This window comes from Thunnus maccoyii, chromosome 24 (assembly GCF_910596095.1).
Source record: "Thunnus maccoyii chromosome 24, fThuMac1.1, whole genome shotgun sequence".
NCBI lineage: Eukaryota > Metazoa > Chordata > Actinopteri > Scombriformes > Scombridae > Thunnus > Thunnus maccoyii.
In genome coordinates, this window is record NC_056556.1 from 1,283,680 (window position 1) to 1,303,643 (window position 19,964).

General features: G+C 38.8%; 2 protein-coding genes across 4 annotated transcripts in view; one reads left to right on the forward strand and one right to left on the reverse strand.

Annotated features, from left to right (window-relative positions):
- The window catches only part of LOC121891678 (protein NLRC3-like), a 1,105,688-nt gene that overhangs the window by 725,115 nt on the left and 360,609 nt on the right, over nucleotides 1-19,964 (reverse strand). The window lies entirely within an intron of this gene.
- The window catches only part of LOC121891674 (NLR family CARD domain-containing protein 3-like), a 111,523-nt gene that overhangs the window by 27,985 nt on the left and 63,574 nt on the right, over nucleotides 1-19,964 (forward strand). Inside the window, exons 2-10 of one of the 3 annotated variants that reach the window (XM_042404195.1) lie at nucleotides 4,456-4,592; nucleotides 4,673-4,810; nucleotides 5,470-5,559; nucleotides 6,028-6,106; nucleotides 6,264-6,492; nucleotides 6,639-8,439; nucleotides 8,600-8,770; nucleotides 19,344-19,517; nucleotides 19,769-19,815. In XM_042404195.1, the coding sequence (XP_042260129.1) occupies nucleotides 4,504-4,592; nucleotides 4,673-4,810; nucleotides 5,470-5,559; nucleotides 6,028-6,106; nucleotides 6,264-6,492; nucleotides 6,639-8,439; nucleotides 8,600-8,770; nucleotides 19,344-19,517; nucleotides 19,769-19,815 (2,818 nt within the window). In that variant the 5' untranslated portion in view covers nucleotides 4,456-4,503. The remainder of the gene's footprint in view (nucleotides 1-4,455; nucleotides 4,593-4,672; nucleotides 4,811-5,469; nucleotides 5,560-6,027; nucleotides 6,107-6,263; nucleotides 6,493-6,638; nucleotides 8,440-8,599; nucleotides 8,771-19,343; nucleotides 19,518-19,768; nucleotides 19,816-19,964) is intronic. The other 2 variants (XR_006094116.1, XM_042404194.1) reach the window with 2 other exon arrangements.

Below are 19,964 nucleotides of genomic sequence, written 5' to 3' on the forward strand. Positions count from 1 at the left end.
GACCAGAGGATTTAAAGTCTGAGCATTAGTAATGTCAACATGAACAAAAGTTCATATTCATGGATTTTTTCACTATTATTATTGTTCTTTGTTCCTTGTCTTAATTTGATTTGGGGAATAATTGTGCTCTCAGTTACTTTAGAATCTCTTCTCTTCAGTGTGGACAGAAGGAACAATTACAACAACCAGTAACTCTTTCAACATTCATGAGGACATGTCAGTATTGTTTCATGACAGACTTGAAAAATGTGAACCGTCCTTTAAGACCTGATGCTGGGCAGTGGAAGAGGTGCCTTGGGCATGTCTGGAAGGAAACTGATAACAATATAGTTCTCTGCTACTAAGCCTGAAATATTCATTAAAGACACAAATAAGCATCAGAAAAGCATATAAATAACTGAAGAAAGAAGAATTAGCTAATATCCCCAAAAATGTTTTAGCAGTTTTTCTTCAACCTGTTCCATCTTGCCTTCACTATCAGTAAACACTTTGACAGACTTTTTGGCTGTTAAAGCACCTTGTAAATTCTGTTTTTAAAGGTTCTATATAAATAAAGTTATTCTTATTATATTATTAGTTGAAACTGAACCTCACTATCAACCTCTATTAAAGATGTTTTAAATGAACACTAAATAAAATAACGCCCTCTAATATCAAAAGGTTTCTTGTACTGTCTGTCCAGACAGCTACTGTATACTGTGACTTCCTGTTCATTGACGTGTCTGTTGATCAAAGTATTACCATGGTTACACACAGTATTGGCAGTGTTTTACATTAATTGTTTGTAACAAGTGAGCTCCCCCTGGTGGTCAGTGAGTTGTACAGCTGGCCTCAGTGTTCCTGTCAGTCTACAATTGTTCTTTAGGATGGATCACAGTTCATGTTAATGTGTGACAGAGTCTGAGTTTTGTATTAAATAAGAGACTCACGAAGAGAGAATGTCTTTCTGTAACATGATATGCATCAGGCCGAGAGCAGCAGCTTCTCCAGTTTTATACAGCAGTCTGTACAACAACACACACAGGAAATAGCATGTTTCTGATCATATTCTGACATCTTCCACCTTACATGGTTCTGAACCCAGATTATCAGACAAAGGAAGAAGACTCAGAGAATCATCATCACATGTATAGTAAACAAAACCCAGACAGTTGTAAGTGAAGCAAAGCTTTCATATAAGGTGTTAAGATAGTGCTGACTCATAATGTATAAAGAGAATGTGCTGTGTTTTCCACCACAAGTTTCTTTATCAGTCAGACAGTGAGGAGAGAGCAGAAATCATTCAATGTGAAGAGTTTCAAACTTTATTCAACTTTACTGTGTTGATCTTGTTCTTGTTGATATGTCAGCAGTAACAGGAAGTGACCACTGAAACCTGCAGAGCAGCAGAGTCTCTACTTCCTGTGTGAGTGTTTTTCTTACAGTCGACTGAGTTAAATTCACTTTATTTTATTTATTTATTGGAACTACAACATACAATTATGCACAGGCATTAGTGCACTGTATTTAGTGTTTGTAGAGAAACGCTAATTTACAACAGCTGAAAGAAAATCAAACTCCAGGTGTGTCTATACAGGAATGTTAGGTGTGAGAGCAGTGTTTCTCTTTCAGCCATGATTTAACACCTCTGTTGAAAACATTAACATTGTGTTGCATTTTCAGCTCCATAGTTTTGCTCCTTTAACAGAAAAGACTGATTGTCCAGATGAGGTTTTGTGCAATGTGACAGTGTTTGTTGAGGCTCGTGTGCTGACTCTGCTGGAGTGTTGCTGTCTTCTAACAAACTGTGTGAGGAAGTAGCTGCTAACCGACCAATCAGAGCTCAAACAGCAGTCAAACTATATTTATACTAAACTTATATTGATATACATGTTTATATGTGGGGATTTTCAGTCATTTCAGTTTGATGCCAGTTAAATGTTCCATCTCTGTAACAGGATGTGATGATCAATGGTGTCAAATGCAGCACTAAGATCTAACAAGACGAGTACAGAGAGAAGCTCTTTGTCTGATGCAGTCAGCAGATCATCAGTAACTTTCAGCAGCTCTAAATCCTGACTGAAACCTGCAGTTAGTTCAACACAATGTTCAGTGATGGAGATGTTAACATGATGGAAAATGACGAGCCTGGTTTTATTATCTACTACAGTAATTCTCACTGGAAATGATGCATACACGAGATTTTATGAGCTAAATGGACGAGAGGCAGCGGGTCAATTGATTGGGGTCTTTTCATGCTGATAGTGAGGACAGTGAGAAAGAATGGATCCTACAGTCTGAGAGGCAGTTATGTAGGTTTCATCAGTCTAGAGACGACACACACAGTACACACAGTACAGCCTTGATTCTTAGAGAATTAGAATATATATATATATATACATATATATATATATATATATATATATATATATATATATATATATATATATATATATATATATATATATATATATACATATATATATATACATATATATATATATATATATATATATATATATATATATATATATATATATATACACTGAGTTATTACAAGAAGAAACAAGGAAAGAGATCTATGTTCTGTTTACAACTTTAGTTAATACTACAAATACAAAATACCTCAAACCGACAAATATCATATTTTTCGGTGTTTTTATGGCACATTTTTGCTCCAAGAAGATACTGAGCAGGTGACAGAATAAAGTGTAACACCGGCTGCGGGTTGCTGTGACGTCACACAACTCTCTCCCCGCCTATTTCCTGCATACATTTACTTTCTTTCTCTAACATGGTGGCGCAGATTCTCTTCTCCATCTGAAGGTAATGTAACCGACAGTTTCAGTGTTTGACTCTTTAAGGGCTCTTTGTTCGTGTTGTTAGTGCTAAATGCTGTTAGCTTAGCTCCTCTAGAAACAGCAGAACTTTGATAAAAGTCCACTCAGGACGTTTATCGGCCATTATTTAAACCATTTCCTGCCTGTTTCAGCTCACTGTTATATCCGCGGATCGGGCGGACCGGGTCATAAAAATGAACATTGTGATTAATAACACGAGACACAGCAGCGTAACTTCATTGATTATTTAAATCTCTAGACACGCCGACAGGATCTGATGTTAATTAGTGTTAATGAATGTTAATGAATGTTAGTTAATGTTAATTAGTGTTAATTAATGTTGTGAGTTCTTCTACACACAGTCTAGGTTCAGACAGGGAGACTGTTTGGAGTAAAGCAGCGTCCTCCTGATCAATCCTGAGCTCCATCACAACTGTCTGATCATTAAAAGTTTCATTCTGTTCCTCTGTCTTGTCAACTTTATAACTACAGTTTTTAGTTTTGCTGCTTAAATGTCCCACGATATGTGCTGCAGTGACGTCACATGGAAACATTTAGTTCCTGAAAGCAGCGTCTCTAATCTTTAAAGTAAATCATTAAAGAAACTCTCACACATCAATACAACACACAGTAAAGCTGGAGAGCAGTGAAGTCTACAGGGACCATAGAGGAGTGAAATATAAGGACTGATGTGGAGACAGCGGGGGGCTTCACTTATTTTATTCAATAAACACTGTAGTATTCAGAAACACAGCACTCATGGAAATGTGTCATCAAATGTGTTTGGAAGCTCTTTATTGAGACTCACTCATTTAGTTTGAAACTCTTTACAAGTTTTTTGGAAGGATCCATTTGCTTTTGTAACTTACTTTTTACTCCACTCTTTTTTTCCCCACAGCTATGATTCAGATTTTAAATCAAAAAGCAATGATTGTTTATAAAATATGATTAAGTGTGAAGTTATCCTCAGACATCAGTGTCTTCAATATAACATCACAGCAACAACAACAACAATAAAAACAGATACATCAATCAAATGCACGTCTACATTATAAAAGTGCTCATGTAGAGAAACACTCACTGTTATTGATTAAATTACTCAAAAGTACAGTGAGCACTTCATTAGGAACGCTTGTACAATCTAATGCAATCCAATACAACAGCTCTGCCATCAATTCTACTCTTACAAAGCTTCTACATTTTCAGTACTTCAGTTATTCTACTTAATGCTTATTATTGAGGTCATAGTTGCTGCTGGTGTACATACACTTTTTAGTTTAATGCATGTCGGATGGCATTTACTGTGACTTATCAGATATTTCTTGCCTGCAGTGTTAGAATCCCTGCTAATGAATTAATTAATGAAGCTTCCTCTCAGATTCAGTCAGTGAATGTAAATCCTCCTCCATGCATCATGTGTGCTGCTCTTCACTTCACTGCAGCTTCATGACACCATCTAGTGGACTGATAGTAGAAGTACAGCAGCTGATGGCAGCTTTCTCTGCCTCACACTGCTGTCTGGCTGCATTCACATTGATATATAACAGAAAATAACAACCAATCACAGGAGGAGCAGCTGATATTTAGGATTTGACAGGAGAAATTATGTAAATGATGATTTGTGTTTCCTTTCCAGATGAAGGTAGAAAGTGTGTGTGACTAATGTGGATGTGACTTCAGCAGCATGGATCAGTGTGAGGATAGAGAGGAGGGAGTCCCTCCCTCTAAACGCTCTCTGTGTGGGGAACATGACAGCCAGACCAAAGCTCAGAGGTGGGATAAGGATCTCTAACTGTCCATCATTGTTCTCCACCATCATTATTCACACTCAAAGCTCTGTGTATGTTGTATAGAAGCTCAGAGCTGCCAAGACCAGATTTTGCTGAACCTGAACCTGGACCTGAAACTGAACCCAGCTGTGTGTCCTTCAAGAGCGACTGGTCAAAGGATCATATTATTGACTTTAAACAAAGTCATTCATCTGATCAAAAGTAAGTTGTTCTCAGTATTAAAATGGGACAATATGAGCAAAAATCTAAGTCAGTATAAATAGTTCTCAGCTGAATTATTTGACATATGGATCATTTGTTGATATTTCTGATGTGAATAAGTTTAGCTCCATAAGAGATCCATAATTTTGGTAATTAGATCATTTCAGTTTGTTGCTGTTTCTATTAAAATAATTCAAATTTGAAAGGTTTTAAAGAATAATTCACTTCTGAAATGGTGAATTCTATTGATTCATGATCATTTTATAGTGATGATGGACAGAGAAGATCAGTGTGAATGTTAGAGTGGGTATAAGGGACAGGCCCCTCATCAGAGTTTACAAAAATATGTCCTTAATACATAATAACATTAAAGATGACAACTGAGAATAAGAACCCCAACACTCATTTACCGCGAGCTGAGATTTAAGGAGTTCATGCATCTGTGTCCCTGGCTGAGTGTCAGCTTCACCTCTCCAGGTGCTGCACACTGCACTGAATATAGCTCTACTCATACAGTTCATGTTTAAGTTTAACAGTGAATTCATATAAAACTACCTGGATACTACTGTGTTGTGTACAGTAGGTGTATTAAATCACTGACAGATTTAGTCTCAGTGTATTCTGGGTGCTGAGCCGAATTTATCTTGTGTTTCTATCAGGAGGAAGCAGGACAAACCTGAACCCAGTTGTGTGTCTATGAAGAGTGATTGGTCTATGGGTCATCGTAATGACTTCAAAGGTGGTGACAGGTGAGGATTTCAAACTGATAACAAAAACAAAATTATGTGTTTTCATCAGACTTATCAGATCTCCTGTTTTTAAACCTTTACTGAGTCCGACGAACTTCTCTGAGCAATGTTCACACTCACACATTCACACCGGGAGCCACCCAGTACAACCAGTCTGATCTAACCACACACTGGCTCTAGCTGCCTTGCACCAGGACACTTCAGCAGTGTACAGTGAGGGAGGGAGAGTTTTATGGAGGGTTGGTGAGAGCTGGTGGGACTAAACCAAACTGACTCTGAGCTGAAAGCTACAAACAGACGGAGCTGTTGATTCTCAGTAGGATCAGCAGGACCAGTAAAGCTTTACCACTCCAGGGAGTCATCTGATTCTCTGTTCACATTCAAATATCACATGATTGACCTTTAGCTTGTGTTTGTCTCTGCATGGACAGACATAATGTGAGCTCATTCTTCATGATTCCTCCACAGAGTGAACCAGGATGACTCAGACTTTCCCAGTAGTCAGTCTGCCCAGCAGCATCAAACACACCTGGACCCCATATTTATGGTCAGTACATGTACAACAACTACTTTTGCTTCTATTCCGTTCACAATCATTTCCATGCTGCACTTTGTAGACCAGTGGATTGTCAGTCTGTCCAACATGAATCTGATGTTTGCTTCATGATTTTAGTTTGTGTCATTCATATAATATTCTGTTCCAGCGGCTGGAGGAGAACATTGTCACTTTTGTAAAGAACGAGCTGAAGAAGATGAAGAAGGTTCTGAGTTCAGATTACCCAGAATGCTTAGAGAGTCAGAGGGAGGATGAGGAGGTGTTGGACGGTGAGGAGGAAGAGCAGAGGAGGAGAAGCAGAGAGGCATTTTTGAAGATCACATTGCACTTCCTGAGGAGAATGAAGCAGGAGAAGCTGGCTGACCGTCTGCAGAACAGTAAGAGGATTTCTATGTAGATTTAGAAATTAGGCTGCAGTGTAATAAAGAAAATATGACAATTTAAAGAATGCATATATGAAAATATTTTCTTCCATCTCTTATTATCAATAATTATTGATCCTACTTCTTGTGTGGTCATTCAGAAAATCCTACTCCAGAGTGTCAGTCTAAACTCAAGTCTAACCTGAAAAAGAAGTTCCAGTGTGTGTTTGAGGGGATTGCTAAAGCAGGAAACACAACCCTTCTGAATCAGATCTACACAGAGCTCTACATCACAGAGGGAGGGACTGCAGAGGTCAATGATGAACATGAGGTCAGACAGATTCAAACAGCATCCAGGAAACCATATAGACCAGAAACAACAATCACACATGAAGAGATCTTTAAAGCCTCACCTGGAAGAGATGAACCAATCAGAACAGTGATGACAAAGGGAGTGGCTGGCATTGGTAAAACAATCTTAACACAGAAGTTCACTCTGGACTGGGCTGAAGACAAAACCAACCAGGACATACAGTTCACATTTCCATTTACTTTCAGAGAGCTGAATGTGCTGAAAGACCAAAAGTACAGCTTGGTGGAACTTGTTCATCACTTCTTTACTGACACCAAAGAAGCAGGAATCTGCAGATTTGAACAGTTCCAGGTTGTGTTCATCTTTGACGGTCTGGATGAGTGTCGACTTCCTCTGAACTTCCACAACAATGAGATCCTGACTGATGTTACAGAGTCCACCTCAGTGGATGTGCTGCTGACAAACCTCATCAGGGGGAAACTGCTTCCCTCTGCTCACCTCTGGATAACCACACGACCTGCAGCAGCCAATCAGATCCCTCTTGAGTATGTCGACATGGTGACAGAGGTCAGAGGGTTCACTGACCCACAGAAGGAGCAGTACTTCAGGAAGAGATTCAGAGATGAGAAGCAAGCCAGCACAATCATCTCCCACATCAAGACATCACGAAGCCTCCACATCATGTGCCACATGCCAGTCTTCTGCTGGATCACTGCTACAGTTCTGGAGGATGTGTTGAAAAGCAGAGAGGGAGGAGAGCTGCCCAAGACCCTGACTGAGATGTACATCCACTTCCTTGTGGTTCAGGCCAAACTGAAGAACGTCAAGTATGATGGAGGAGCTGAGAGAGACCCACACTGGAGTCCAGAGAGCAGGAAGATGATTGAGTCTCTGGGAAAATTGGCTTTTGAGCAGCTACAGAAAGGCAACCTGATCTTCTATGAATCAGACCTGACAGAGTGTGGCATTGATATCAGAGCAGCCTCAGTGTGCTCAGGAGTGTTCACACAGATCTTTAAAGAGGAGAGAGGGCTGTACCAGGACAAGGTGTTCTGCTTTGTCCATCTGAGCGTTCAGGAGTTTCTGGCTGCTCTTCATGTCCATCTGACATTCATCAACTCTGGAGTCAATCTGCTGGCAGAAGAACCAACAACATCCCAGAAGTCTCAAACTAAACAAGAATCTGCAGAGACATGTTTCTACCAGAGTGCTGTGGGCAAGGCTTTACAGAGTCCAAATGGACACCTGGACTTGTTCCTCCGCTTCCTCCTGGGTCTTTCACTGCAGACCAATCAGACTCTCCTACGAGGTCTGATGACGCAGACAGGAAGCAGCTCACAGACCAATCAGGAAACAGTTGAGTACATCAAGAAGAAGATCAGTGAGAATCTTTCTGCAGAGAGAAGCATCAATCTGTTCCACTGTCTGAATGAACTGAAGGATCATTCTCTAGTGGAGGAGATCCAACAGTCCCTGAGATCAGGAAGTCTCTCTACAGATAAACTGTCTCCTGCTCAGTGGTCAGCTCTGGTCTTCATCTTACTGTCATCAGAGAAAGATCTGGATGTTTTTGACCTGAAGAAATACTCTGCTTCAGAGGAGGCTCTTCTGAGGCTGCTGCCAGTGGTCAAAGCCTCCAATAAAGCTCTGTAAGTACACAGATAGTTGGATTTATTTGTCATTATTTAAATACACTGTAATAATAATGATAATAGTACTATTGACAATAGTAAATTTAAAAAACGGGGGGGAAGGTCAGAAAAATAAATAACTTCTTAATTGTTTTTTTCCTTTTTATTTCCTCTTCAGGCTGAGTGACTGTAACCTCTCAGAGAGAAGTTGTGAAGCTCTGTCAGTTCTCATCTCCCAGTCCTCTAGTCTGAGAGAGCTGGATATGAGTAACAATAACCTACAGGTTTCAGGATCGAAGCTGCTGTCTCATGGACTGGAGAGTTCACAATCTACACTGGAAACTCTCAGGTCAGGATTCATCAACCTGTTCAACAGAAAATCTGAATGATATTAAAGGATAAACATTAAATCTGTGTAGGATTATCTTTGCCCATATGATTTGACCAACAATTTTTTACTAAACTTCAGCAGTAGAGAATTACTTTCCATGCAGATTTTTTAAAAACTGTTTTTTATTGGTTTTGTAGTTAAGAACACTAACAGAACAAGAATAATTCTGGTTCATTGATAATTACAGGATTAAAGGTCCCAGATCTTAGAGAAAATGTTAGATTTACCGTTAAGTGATTATCTGATCTTCTCTAAACCTGAAGACATCAACAGATCTCTAACCCAGTAACTGAATAGTGGAGTGTCAGGTGATTTCCAATTTAAAAGAATGACCTTTCTTGCAAAAAGTGTAGCCAGGGCCACCGCCCCACACTGAAGTACAGACAGGTGCAAGTTTACTGGTAAAACTCACATGGACACACAGAGAGGGTTGAATTTTTGTGTGGTGTATTTCAGAGAGGCGTTTAAATATCCTGTCGCAGATTTTTGCCACTAAAGAGCAGACCCAAAATAGGTGGTATAAAGAAATTGATTCAGTTTTACATCAAATACAGGTAGGATCAAAATTGCATGCGGTATGACTTATCTGTGCCCTAGACCAGTGTAGGAAATTTTAAAAAAAATGAGGGGAATTGGCAACTTTTGCCCCCACTGTCTAAAAAATTGGGGCAAAAATAGTAATTAGTGCATAAAGTTGCTGTTTTTAATGTGAAATGAGCGCAGATTCAAATAAATACAGTAATCATCACCTTGTGTAACTAAAACCTCCTCAGTAAACACTGTCTCATTTGTAATAATTGTCTACATGTTCTAACTACAATAATAAGCACATGAAAAGCAAATTAATGCATCAATTTCCTTTCAACAGCTAAGATTTTATTTAGGAAACCCTTCAGTATAACATAATGATCTTGAGATCATGACAATATTTAATTGGTTTGATCTAATTAAATTGACCAAAAGTTCTGGTTGGGGGGATAATGTCATATTCAGACCTCCTACAAGTCAAAGCCAGTCTACCGTTGTCACTGTGGGTCTGATGCATTGTATGCCACAGTTTTACAATATTACAGACTAGTAGCTACAAGTACTGTCAAAAGAGCCTAAATGAGTGTAATATTCCTTCTTTATTGATGCAGTTCTGGAAATGCCTTCAGCTGAAGTTTTTTAGCATTCTTTATTTCATCTCCAAATTTATCCCAGCTGAGGTTTTGACCAGGATGACATGATGAAAATAACATAATTGACTCCATGCGGTATATCTGTATAAAAAAGTGAGAATATATAAGATGAGAGTATAAAACAGCCTCTGTAAAACTGCAGTGATCACCCCACCAGTCGGCAAGACCCACGTATATGTATTAACATTAACGTTAGTTGGCCAAATTACTAACACTATATTGGCTAATGTGCCAGACAAAAGACACTAGCATTAGTGTTAAAATTACTTATCATAAGCAAATCGATTATGTTTGCTGGCTTGGTGCCGATGAGCCGAATACTTTTTTGACCTGTGATAAAGTCGTGATTACTTTTTCGCGGTTCCAGGCTATTTTTGGGTGGGTGAGCCCTGCATGCCTTGCAGTAGAGGAGAGTCGTCTTATTCATTTATTCGACACCAAGCCAGTCTATTTTCCATTTTTCAATAGTTGAAGCCGCAACTTTCTTTGCCGTCTTATTCGTCTTTATTTTGCTTGCTGGTGGTGGTGTTGGTGATGGCCTGGGACTAAGGTTCTTTCATCGGGTGGAGCAGTTAGAGTTTTTGTAAGGAGGTAGCGGTCCATCCTGGCAGCGAACTTCACTGCAGGTGCAGCAGGAGTGCAACACCTCTGTCAGGTATTGTAATGCTTAGTGTGAACAGCAGCACTGTTTGTGTTTGTGTGTTGAAATTGAAAGTAACTGAATTGGATGAAAATAAAATGATGGCATCATGTAGAATTAGGATATTGACCTAAACTGGTAAAGATAAAATTATTTTTTTCAAATTTGGGGGCAATTTCTGCCCCTTGATCATGGTTTTTAGGGGCATTCTGAGATTTCTTGGGGCATTTTTGCCCTTGCCCCCCACTAATTTCCAACGCTGCCCTGGACCAATAAACCCAATAGATAATTTGAACTGTATTAAATTAAAAATATCTGGCATTGGAGGATGATGTAAATATCTGATCCAGGGGACCATCCCAGGTACAATCTAATCTAATTTGTCGCCTATATCCACACTCCAAGCGCCTCTAGATCTTCAAAATCACACCTTTTGTGATCTCAGTCATTTGAAGGATGGAGTCAGTTATAGTAGGCAAGGGTTTGGAAGGTAAATTAGGAGTATTAGTTTGAATAAAGTTTGTAACTTAGAGGTATCTAAATTGATGTTTCACTGAAAGTTGATGTTTGCTTTGCAGCTGTGCAAATGAGGAGAAATGATTATTAACATACAGTTGTGATAACGAGCTGTGGCCCAGAGTGTGCCAGGTAGCAAATGGACTATCATGTATGATGGGGGCAAATAAAACATTACATTGAATTGGGCCAAGCAGAGAGATATTTTTATGTCTGTGTGCCCGGCAGAACTGAGCCCAAATCTTAAGGGAGTGTCTTATGATTTGTTTTTTTTGCACACTTTATTCCATGATAAGGGGAGACAGGAGAACATAACAGAGGACAAGGTGACTGGGTAACAAGAGACTCTCTCAATTTGGGCCCATTCTCAAGATGGGTTAGGTTAGCGGGGTGCATCCAGTATAGAATAGCCACACAAAGACACAGTCCAATAGTTTGTTTGGAAGTTTGCCAGTGCTAACTACTACTGTTAATTTTTTTTACCTATGTGGGATGCCTTGCCATTCCAAACAAAGTATCAAGAAAAAAATCTAATTCTGAGAAGGGAATAAAAAGAGGCAAGCATTGAAACAGATATATAAATGTAGGTAAGATATTCATCTTCATTACATTAACACTACCAATTATTGAAAGAGGCAGGAGTTTCCAGTGGATGAAGAAGTGTTGCTAGTCCAACACTTCTTCAGTATAAAGTTCCCACCGAATCCAAAGCGACTGAGTTCAAAAATGAAATAGTTCCACTCGAAGTGGTCAAAAGCTTTTTCTGCATCGAATGACATCACAACCTCTGGATTATCTTCTTGTTCAAATGGGGGTGTGAAGAGAACGTTAGAGTCATCTAGTGTTAAAAAAAGAACAGCTCTACCTGTAATAAACCCAATTTGATCAGGGACCTCAAGTAGGAGCAGAACATCAGCGGCCTCACCAAGAAGGCTCAGCAGAGGATGTACACCCTACAGCAGCTGAAGAAGTTCAACCTGCCAAATTCAATGATGGTGCACTTCTATGCTGCCATCTTTGAGTCCATCCTCACCTCCTTCATCACCATCAGGTGCACTGCAATAACTGCCAAGGACAGGGGCTGGTTACAGTGTATCATCCACTGTGCCGAAAAGGTGATTGGATGAAATCTGCCGTCCCTCCAGGACACTAAAGTTATCTTCAATTCAATTCAATTCAATTCAGTTCAGTTTTATTTATATAGCGCCAAATCATAACAAAAATTATCTCAGGGCACTTTTCACATAGGGCAGGTCTAGACCGTACTCTTAAATTTACAGGGACCCAACAATTCCCCCATGAGCGGCACTTGGCAACAGCAGCAAGGAAAAACACCCCTTTAACGGGAAGAAACCTCAAGCAGAACCGGGGTTTAGGTGGACGGCCATCTGCCTTGACCATTTGGGTTGAGAGATAGAGAGAGATGGAGGGGGGAGGGAGGGAGGGAGGGGGTGATGGAGACACAGAGAGGCATAACAACAACAATATACAATATATTAACGTAACACCTCACAATCTCACTTTTGCACATCTGTGATCTTACATAGCATGTTACATTAACGAAACTTGGATTATTATTATTATTATTATTATTATTATTATTATTATTATTATTATTATTATTATTATTATCATTTATGCACACTCCATATACTGTACTGTTTACTCTTGATCAATATCTTGCGCATTCATCTCATTCTCTTCTGTTTAATATTTAAAATTTACACCTGTAGCTGCTCCTGTCACTTATAATATGAATGAATGAATGAATGAAATTCTTATTATTGTGTCATGCATACAACTGAATGCCCAGCCTGCATGGGCTTACAAGGCACAATAAATTTCAACAAGCCAGGACCAGAGAACAACTTATACAATGTAAAAAGAAAATCTTTCACCTTCAAATCTAGAGACCATCAATAAATAGTACAGACATTCTAATTTACTGTCAGAAGAATCATATATAACTGAAAAGTCGAAGTAAATACTAATTAAACAGTCTATCTTGCCTTCTTTTCCTAGCTTTTGAGATAAAGTTAGCAAACTTAAATATATCAAAATTGAGCAGCAATTCCAGTTTTTGATCATCTGAACACCAAAATATTTCAGGGTTTAATCGAGCAATTTCATGAAACAATAACCCTCTTAAGTCATCATAGTTTGTACATTACAATAAAAAATTAGACTCTTTCCACTTCACCTAAATCACAATTATCACAGTCTATTTTCACCAACCTCGACCAACCTCAGTGGCCAGAGGAAGAATACCAGCTCTCAACTGTGCAACCAAAGATCTTTGGCTTCTAGATAAACGAGATGTTACATATAATTCAGGGCCAAAATTCTGTTTGACATGCATGTATGTCCTTAATTTTGGCTTTGACAGAACATTTTCAAACCATTTTTCTTCAAATTTTAGTAAAAGCTTGTTTTTAATGGAGTTAACATTGCAGCACTGATTATTCCTATAGATATACAGCATATCCACCTCCTCTAAAATTGATTGAAGCTCTTTTGCCCATGGAGAACTGTATAATCTATCCTCTGTCATTTTGTTTAGATAATTCCACAGTCAGATCATTTCACATTTTCGTTGTACAGATCCTGGTACCCAGCCCATGTCTCCCTGAACTGCTAGAATCGGAGCACATATATGAACCCCCAGAAAACATCTTATAGCTCTATTCTGTATAGAGTCTATAATTTTAGATTCTTTTTAAAACCCCATACCCCTGCAGCATAATTCAATATGGGGGAGACACATGCATTGTAGAGTTTGGTATATGTACAATAACCAGGATCATTACAAACTTTCAGTTTGTTAATAACTGATCCCAAAGCTCTCCCAGCTGTGTCAGCGAGGGACCCAATTCCAGCCTCATATGTCATAAATTCATCAAGAAAGAAACCCAAGTATTTATAGACACTAACATACTCTAAAGCAACTGAACCAAAACTAGTTTTGTGTACTTCTTTTCAAACCCTTCTCTCTGAAATGCATTATTTATGTTTTGCTCTTATTTATTGCTAATCTCCACTTATAACACCACAAACTACCCATGTTTAACTTTAAATCAGACTCAGACTCAGCCAATAGAATTATATCATCTGTATATAATAAAATACTCGATTTAATGTCACCTATACATACGCCTAAATTAGCTTCCTTGATCTGTAGGGCTAAGTCATTCACAAATAATGCAAAAAGAGTTGGGGAAAGTATGTCACCTTGTTTTACTCCAAAAGGTGTATCAAACCAGTCAGTAAACATATCATTGATCTCAACACAGGCAACTGGGCAACTGTACAAGGTCTGGATTGCTCTATAAAATCTACCATCCATGCCTGCTTCCATATGTTTAAAGGCTGTTAATCCAGTCAAACGCCTTTTGAAAGTCAACAAAACATGCAAAAGTAGGTTTGCCTTTGGCAATTCTAGTTCTAATAATAGTTGATACTGAATATGTGATCAATACAGGCTTGTTTTTTTCTAAATCCATTCTGCTCATCAATAAGACACTGTCCCATTTCTAAATGTTGTGTGATCCTGTTGTTCAGTATATTAGAGTACAATTTGTTAACTGTACTAAGGAGGCTGATGCCCCTATAATTAAGGAGTAGTCTGGGGTCATTTTTCGATGACTTTGGAACAGGCTTAATAATGGACTTGTACCATACTGTCGGGATTATACCATGTTCAAAGCATGTCTTGAAAAGATAATAGAGGACCTGTAAGAGATGTGTAGATTTCAAAACTTCATTTGGATACCTTTAATTCCGAATGCCTTTTCAATTTTTCAATTTTGCTTTATCTACAGCCCTTTTAACAACTTCTATTGTAATATCGTGGTTTAAAAATGTATTTGGCCTATATCCTAGTGTATTCTTAGTCATCTCCAGCTTACATTTTACAGCACAAATATAATTTAAGAATGTGTCATCAAAACCAGGTGGAATATGGTTTCCTGAAAATAAATCAGCAAAATCTTTCTTCCATTTTCCAAGTACTACCTCTTTTTTATTTTCAATATCATCATTATCTAGTATAATTTCCATTGGGATTTTCTTTAATTTCTTAAGGCCCAGTTTATTTCTTTCTTTCCAAAATTGTTGTGGGTTGTTACTTTGTAATCAATCCAGCTCTAATGCTTGTCCTCGTCTAAATTGCCTTTTATAGATCCGTATACTCTTATCAAAAATAACCTGAGTTTGCCTGTATTGTTCCCTAAGTTGTCTTTTGGCCAGTGGGTCCTTACATTTTAGAAATCCCCTCCCTGCCTGTCTTTTATTATTCCAAAGTTTTTTGAGTTCTGCATTCCAATATGGCTTAGTCCTACTCATTTGCTGATATACCCCTTTCCTAGTTAAAACATCAGTTTTTGTGTTCATTTCCCTGCACACTGTATCACAAAATAATCCATACCGATTATCAATATTAATTTATGTTTTCTTGCACCCTTTTAATTTATTAATAAGTTCCAACAGAGCAAGACGACACATATTAGAAGAAAGAAAATTTTCTGGAAATAATCTAGGTCGTCTTTTAGAGACCCTAGTATCAGCTTTAGAAGAATACATCTCAGTAGTAGCAATAATTTTAAATTTAAGCATTAACAAAGAATGGTCTGGTAACCTGCACCTCTCCCCAATAAGGTCAATACACGCAGGGTTATTGTTCAAAAGCTCAGATGAGGTGATCACTTTAAAGTCAACACAAGTGTCCAGACAATCATGGGGGGTTATTATGTAGTCCACAACAGCTTTTCCTCTGGATGATACAGATGTAAAGTTGTCATCAGCAGGATTTATTCTGCCATTTAGAACACAGTATTTGCAGTCCCTGAGAAATTCAAGGAGCGATTCCCCATGGCTGTTTATGCTTAGGTCTATGGTCACTTGAGGTGAAACATTATCAATATCGCCTAAACAATCATCTTTTTCCGAGATGCTACTATTAAAGTCTCCACATAAGTAAATAACATCAGCATCCAAGGAATAAACCTGAGCCAGTAAGTGACTGAAGAAAGTAACTGAGTCCCATCCTCTTGTAGATCCCTCTGGTGGGAAATAGCAGGAAAAAAAATTAGCCTGTACTGCAGTTCCTGGTGTTCCAGACATATTCCTATTGTATCATCCATAGTTTTATCCATCATGTTTATTTAATCAGGATACCAACTCCTCCTGAAGCTTTTTTGGCTCTTACATGTAACTTCCTATTGTTACCAAACCAGGAGTAGCCTGGAAAATCAATCTGATCATTACGTGATAGATGTGTTTCATTTAGTAAAATGATATCAGTATTTAGAGTCTGCAGTAATAAAATTCTGAGTTTACAGTTCAAACTAATCCAGCCATTAATGTTCCAGTGTGCCAGGGACAAATAAAAAGGATCAGCTGTGCTTATGGGTTGGGCAGATCCTCCTCAGCCTCTCCCACTTGCAGCAGATGCACTTGCTTGGGTGGCAGCAGCAGCAGTTTCATCAGACGACCACTCCCCAAGATATAGAAATCCTTTCCAGCCAGTATCTCCTGGAGAAACAACTTAAAGTTGAGCTCAAGGATCTGATCAGTATGGGACTTGTCTGATCTCAAATAATCCTTTTTTTAAACTGGTTGTTATTCTTCAGCTTTTGTTTACACCTAAGCACTGCCACTTTATCCTCCACCTTACCGAAGGCGACTTTCACTACTCCTGGGCCGGGTCCTCTTGCTCATATTCTTAGTACTCCAATAATTTCTGGTGCAGGATCACACTCCAGCACAATCTCTCTTATTTTTTCATCCAAGTCCTCTCCATTTTCGTAAGGTAGGCCCATCATAACAACTGACATGTCAGGATCAAATTTATTAGCGAGTATGAGGCTAGTTGTCTGTATTTTTTTTTCAAGCAAATCCAGCTGTGATTTTAAGATACCAATTTCCATATCAATACTTTCCCTTATTTCTTTAACTGACTTCTTGAGCTCAGTTTTCATAGTTTTTTCCAACCAACCGTGCATGCTGTCCACTTTGCTGTTGAACTGTCTTTCAGTGCTATTCATCCTTGTTTTTAGTAGCTTCATCTCCTTCAGCAACACATTTGCCGCTTTGTCCTCATCTTTGTTCTGCGCCCAGTGGCGCATGTTCATTGATTTTTCCGCCATGGTAACTATTTATCAAGTAATTTTTAATTAGTTTTTACTAAGTTTAGTCTCACACACAAACGTACATCTGGAGCCCGGCAACCATTTTGGATCATCTATAAAATGCAAGGCATGGAATTATGGGATTGTTTGCTGGAAGCCTGGAAAATCATTCTGCTCATACATATAATATTTTCTTTTATTGTAAATTCCTTCTTTTTTTCTTTTATTTTTATTTAGGATCACTTAATTTTGTTAATAATTCTGTTACACACCACAACAACACCAAGGCAGGTTCCTTGTACATGAAAACCTACTTGGCAACAAACCTGATTCTGATTCCGTTTTTCAACAGCAGTGATGGGTTGGACAGTAATGTCAGTACCAATGACAGGAATGGGTTGAGGACATTAGAGAATGTCTTACATTCGATTGGTGGACCGTCCGGGTCCTGGGGTCTTACCACTATGAAGGGAAGAGATTGCAGCAGATTTCTTGAGAAGTTATATCCCTCTCCAGCTCCTCCCAATAAGCCTGGTCCATACTGGGGATCTGCAAACTTAAATTGATAAATTTGGGTTCTGGGCTGTTGCCGAGGAATATAAGGAGGAGTAGAACTCATTGAAGCTGTCGTTAATCTCTCTTTCATTTACTGCAACCTCTCCTGAAGAGGTTGTAAATGCTGTGATTAATCAGGATGCCTCTATCTTACAAATCTGGTGGGCAAGGAACTTTCTGTTTTTGTCACTCTGCTCGTATATTTTGAATTTAGCTGGCATGAGTAATTTCTCTGCCCCACAAAGCCCCACTCTAATGGCTCAGCCATCATATGTATAGGCATTCCTCACACAACAAACAGACAAGCAAACGGACAAAACAAAAACAAGGAAAAATGTGATATTAATAATCATAATAACAATTATGATAATAATATTAGTGTAAGTAAATGGACACAAGAGACTCAAACCCTGTGCATGAAGCTCAGGTCTGCTGAATATACAGTCAATGGGAAGATTAGTGCTGATAGCAAGATCTTATGAGTATACTTACACTGACAATTGTGATGGTGGAGTAAGTCAGGACTTAAGTCCGATATGAGCAAGTAATTTTAAAGATAGCACCAGTGGAGTTGGCAGTAAGGTCCAGCCAAAAACAGTGGATAGTGCAAGTCATTTAACCAAATACCATATAGTAGCTGAGGAGAAATAATAAAGTCCTGCTTAAAAGAGAGAAAATACGATATAAAAAAGAAAACACGCTCGAGGGTAAAGCAAGTGATACCAAAGTCACTCAGTACTATACAGAAGTTACTGGCCAGTCCAGTTTACATGAAGTTAAGTGTTATTTCTTCATGTAAAGGTGAACGTACAGCATGTTGCCACCTCCCTAGCAGACTTGATGATGTGACTCTTACCATAATGGATCAGCCGAATAACGAAGGACACTTTCCTCAGCAATGGCGCCCAACCTGGAAGTCCCCTTATGCAGATTTCTATTGTTTTCTTTTGCTTTTGTTGTTGAATTATTTAATACCGCAGATGATTTTACAGATTTCTTCTAAATGTGGCTAAAAACCGTTGTACCTGGACAGACAAATATTCATAGTAGGTTCCTCGGGCACCAGTTTTAGGCTAAAGAGCAGACTGGTCTTTCTGGTGGATACTTTGATGAACCACTGTGAAGTCACATTTTATGACAGGAGGCTCCTTGATTTTGTGTAGTTTCAAAAAATGTCAACATACCAAACCATAAATGTGCATGCAGCACTCTGATAAAAGTACATCTTTGTTCTTACTTTTGGCAAAAACTTCACTCTTCATAAACACATTAGAATGTTTTTAACATTTAGATCACACTGATGAGGTAAAAACATGCTGCTGAATCATCCCTCAGCTGCTGCTCAGTTGAGCATCCACTCCCATCTGGCTGGATGCTCAACTTTCTGGAGCTCCCTGATTCAGTTCATCTTTTAATTAGTTAGTTAGTGTGGAGACAATTTTTTTGTTTTATCTGACTGCACACAGCAGGACTCTCAGACTGTCTGACATGTGTGCTGTTTTGTGTGTTTGCAGGCTGTCAGGATGTCTGATCACAGAGGAAGGCTGTGCTTCTCTGGCCTCAGCTCTGAGCTCCAACCCCTCCCATCTGAGAGAGCTTGACCTGAGCTACAATCATCCAGGAGACAAAGGAGAGAAGCTACTGTTTGCTGGACTGGACGATCCACACTGGAGACTAGACACTCTCAGGTATGGAGAGACAATGTCTGATAGAGGAGGAAGAACTGGAAACATTTTCTGTAAATGTTGAAAGTTAAAACTGATTTGATTCAATCAGGGTTTAAGAAGGATTGGGATACTGGATTCAGATTGGATCAAAGTCTATCAAAGCCCAACCCCACATTTGAACAGAATAATAAAACAGTAGACTAGAGAGATGTAATGTCCATGTTTGCATGCTGAAAGAGAACGTGCTGCTCTGACCCCCCTCCTCCTTTCAGGCTGCAGCCTTCTGGAGTCCGATGGTTGAAACCAGGTCTGAGGAAGTGTAAGTGTGTTTTTCATTTGATTCATGAAAACAAAGCAACCTTCAAACTGTGACATCACTCACTCACATCCTACTGAGGATGAAGATGATGTCATCATCAAATAGATGATAGATCAATAACTGCAGCTCTATTGTGTCTCATTCTCTCC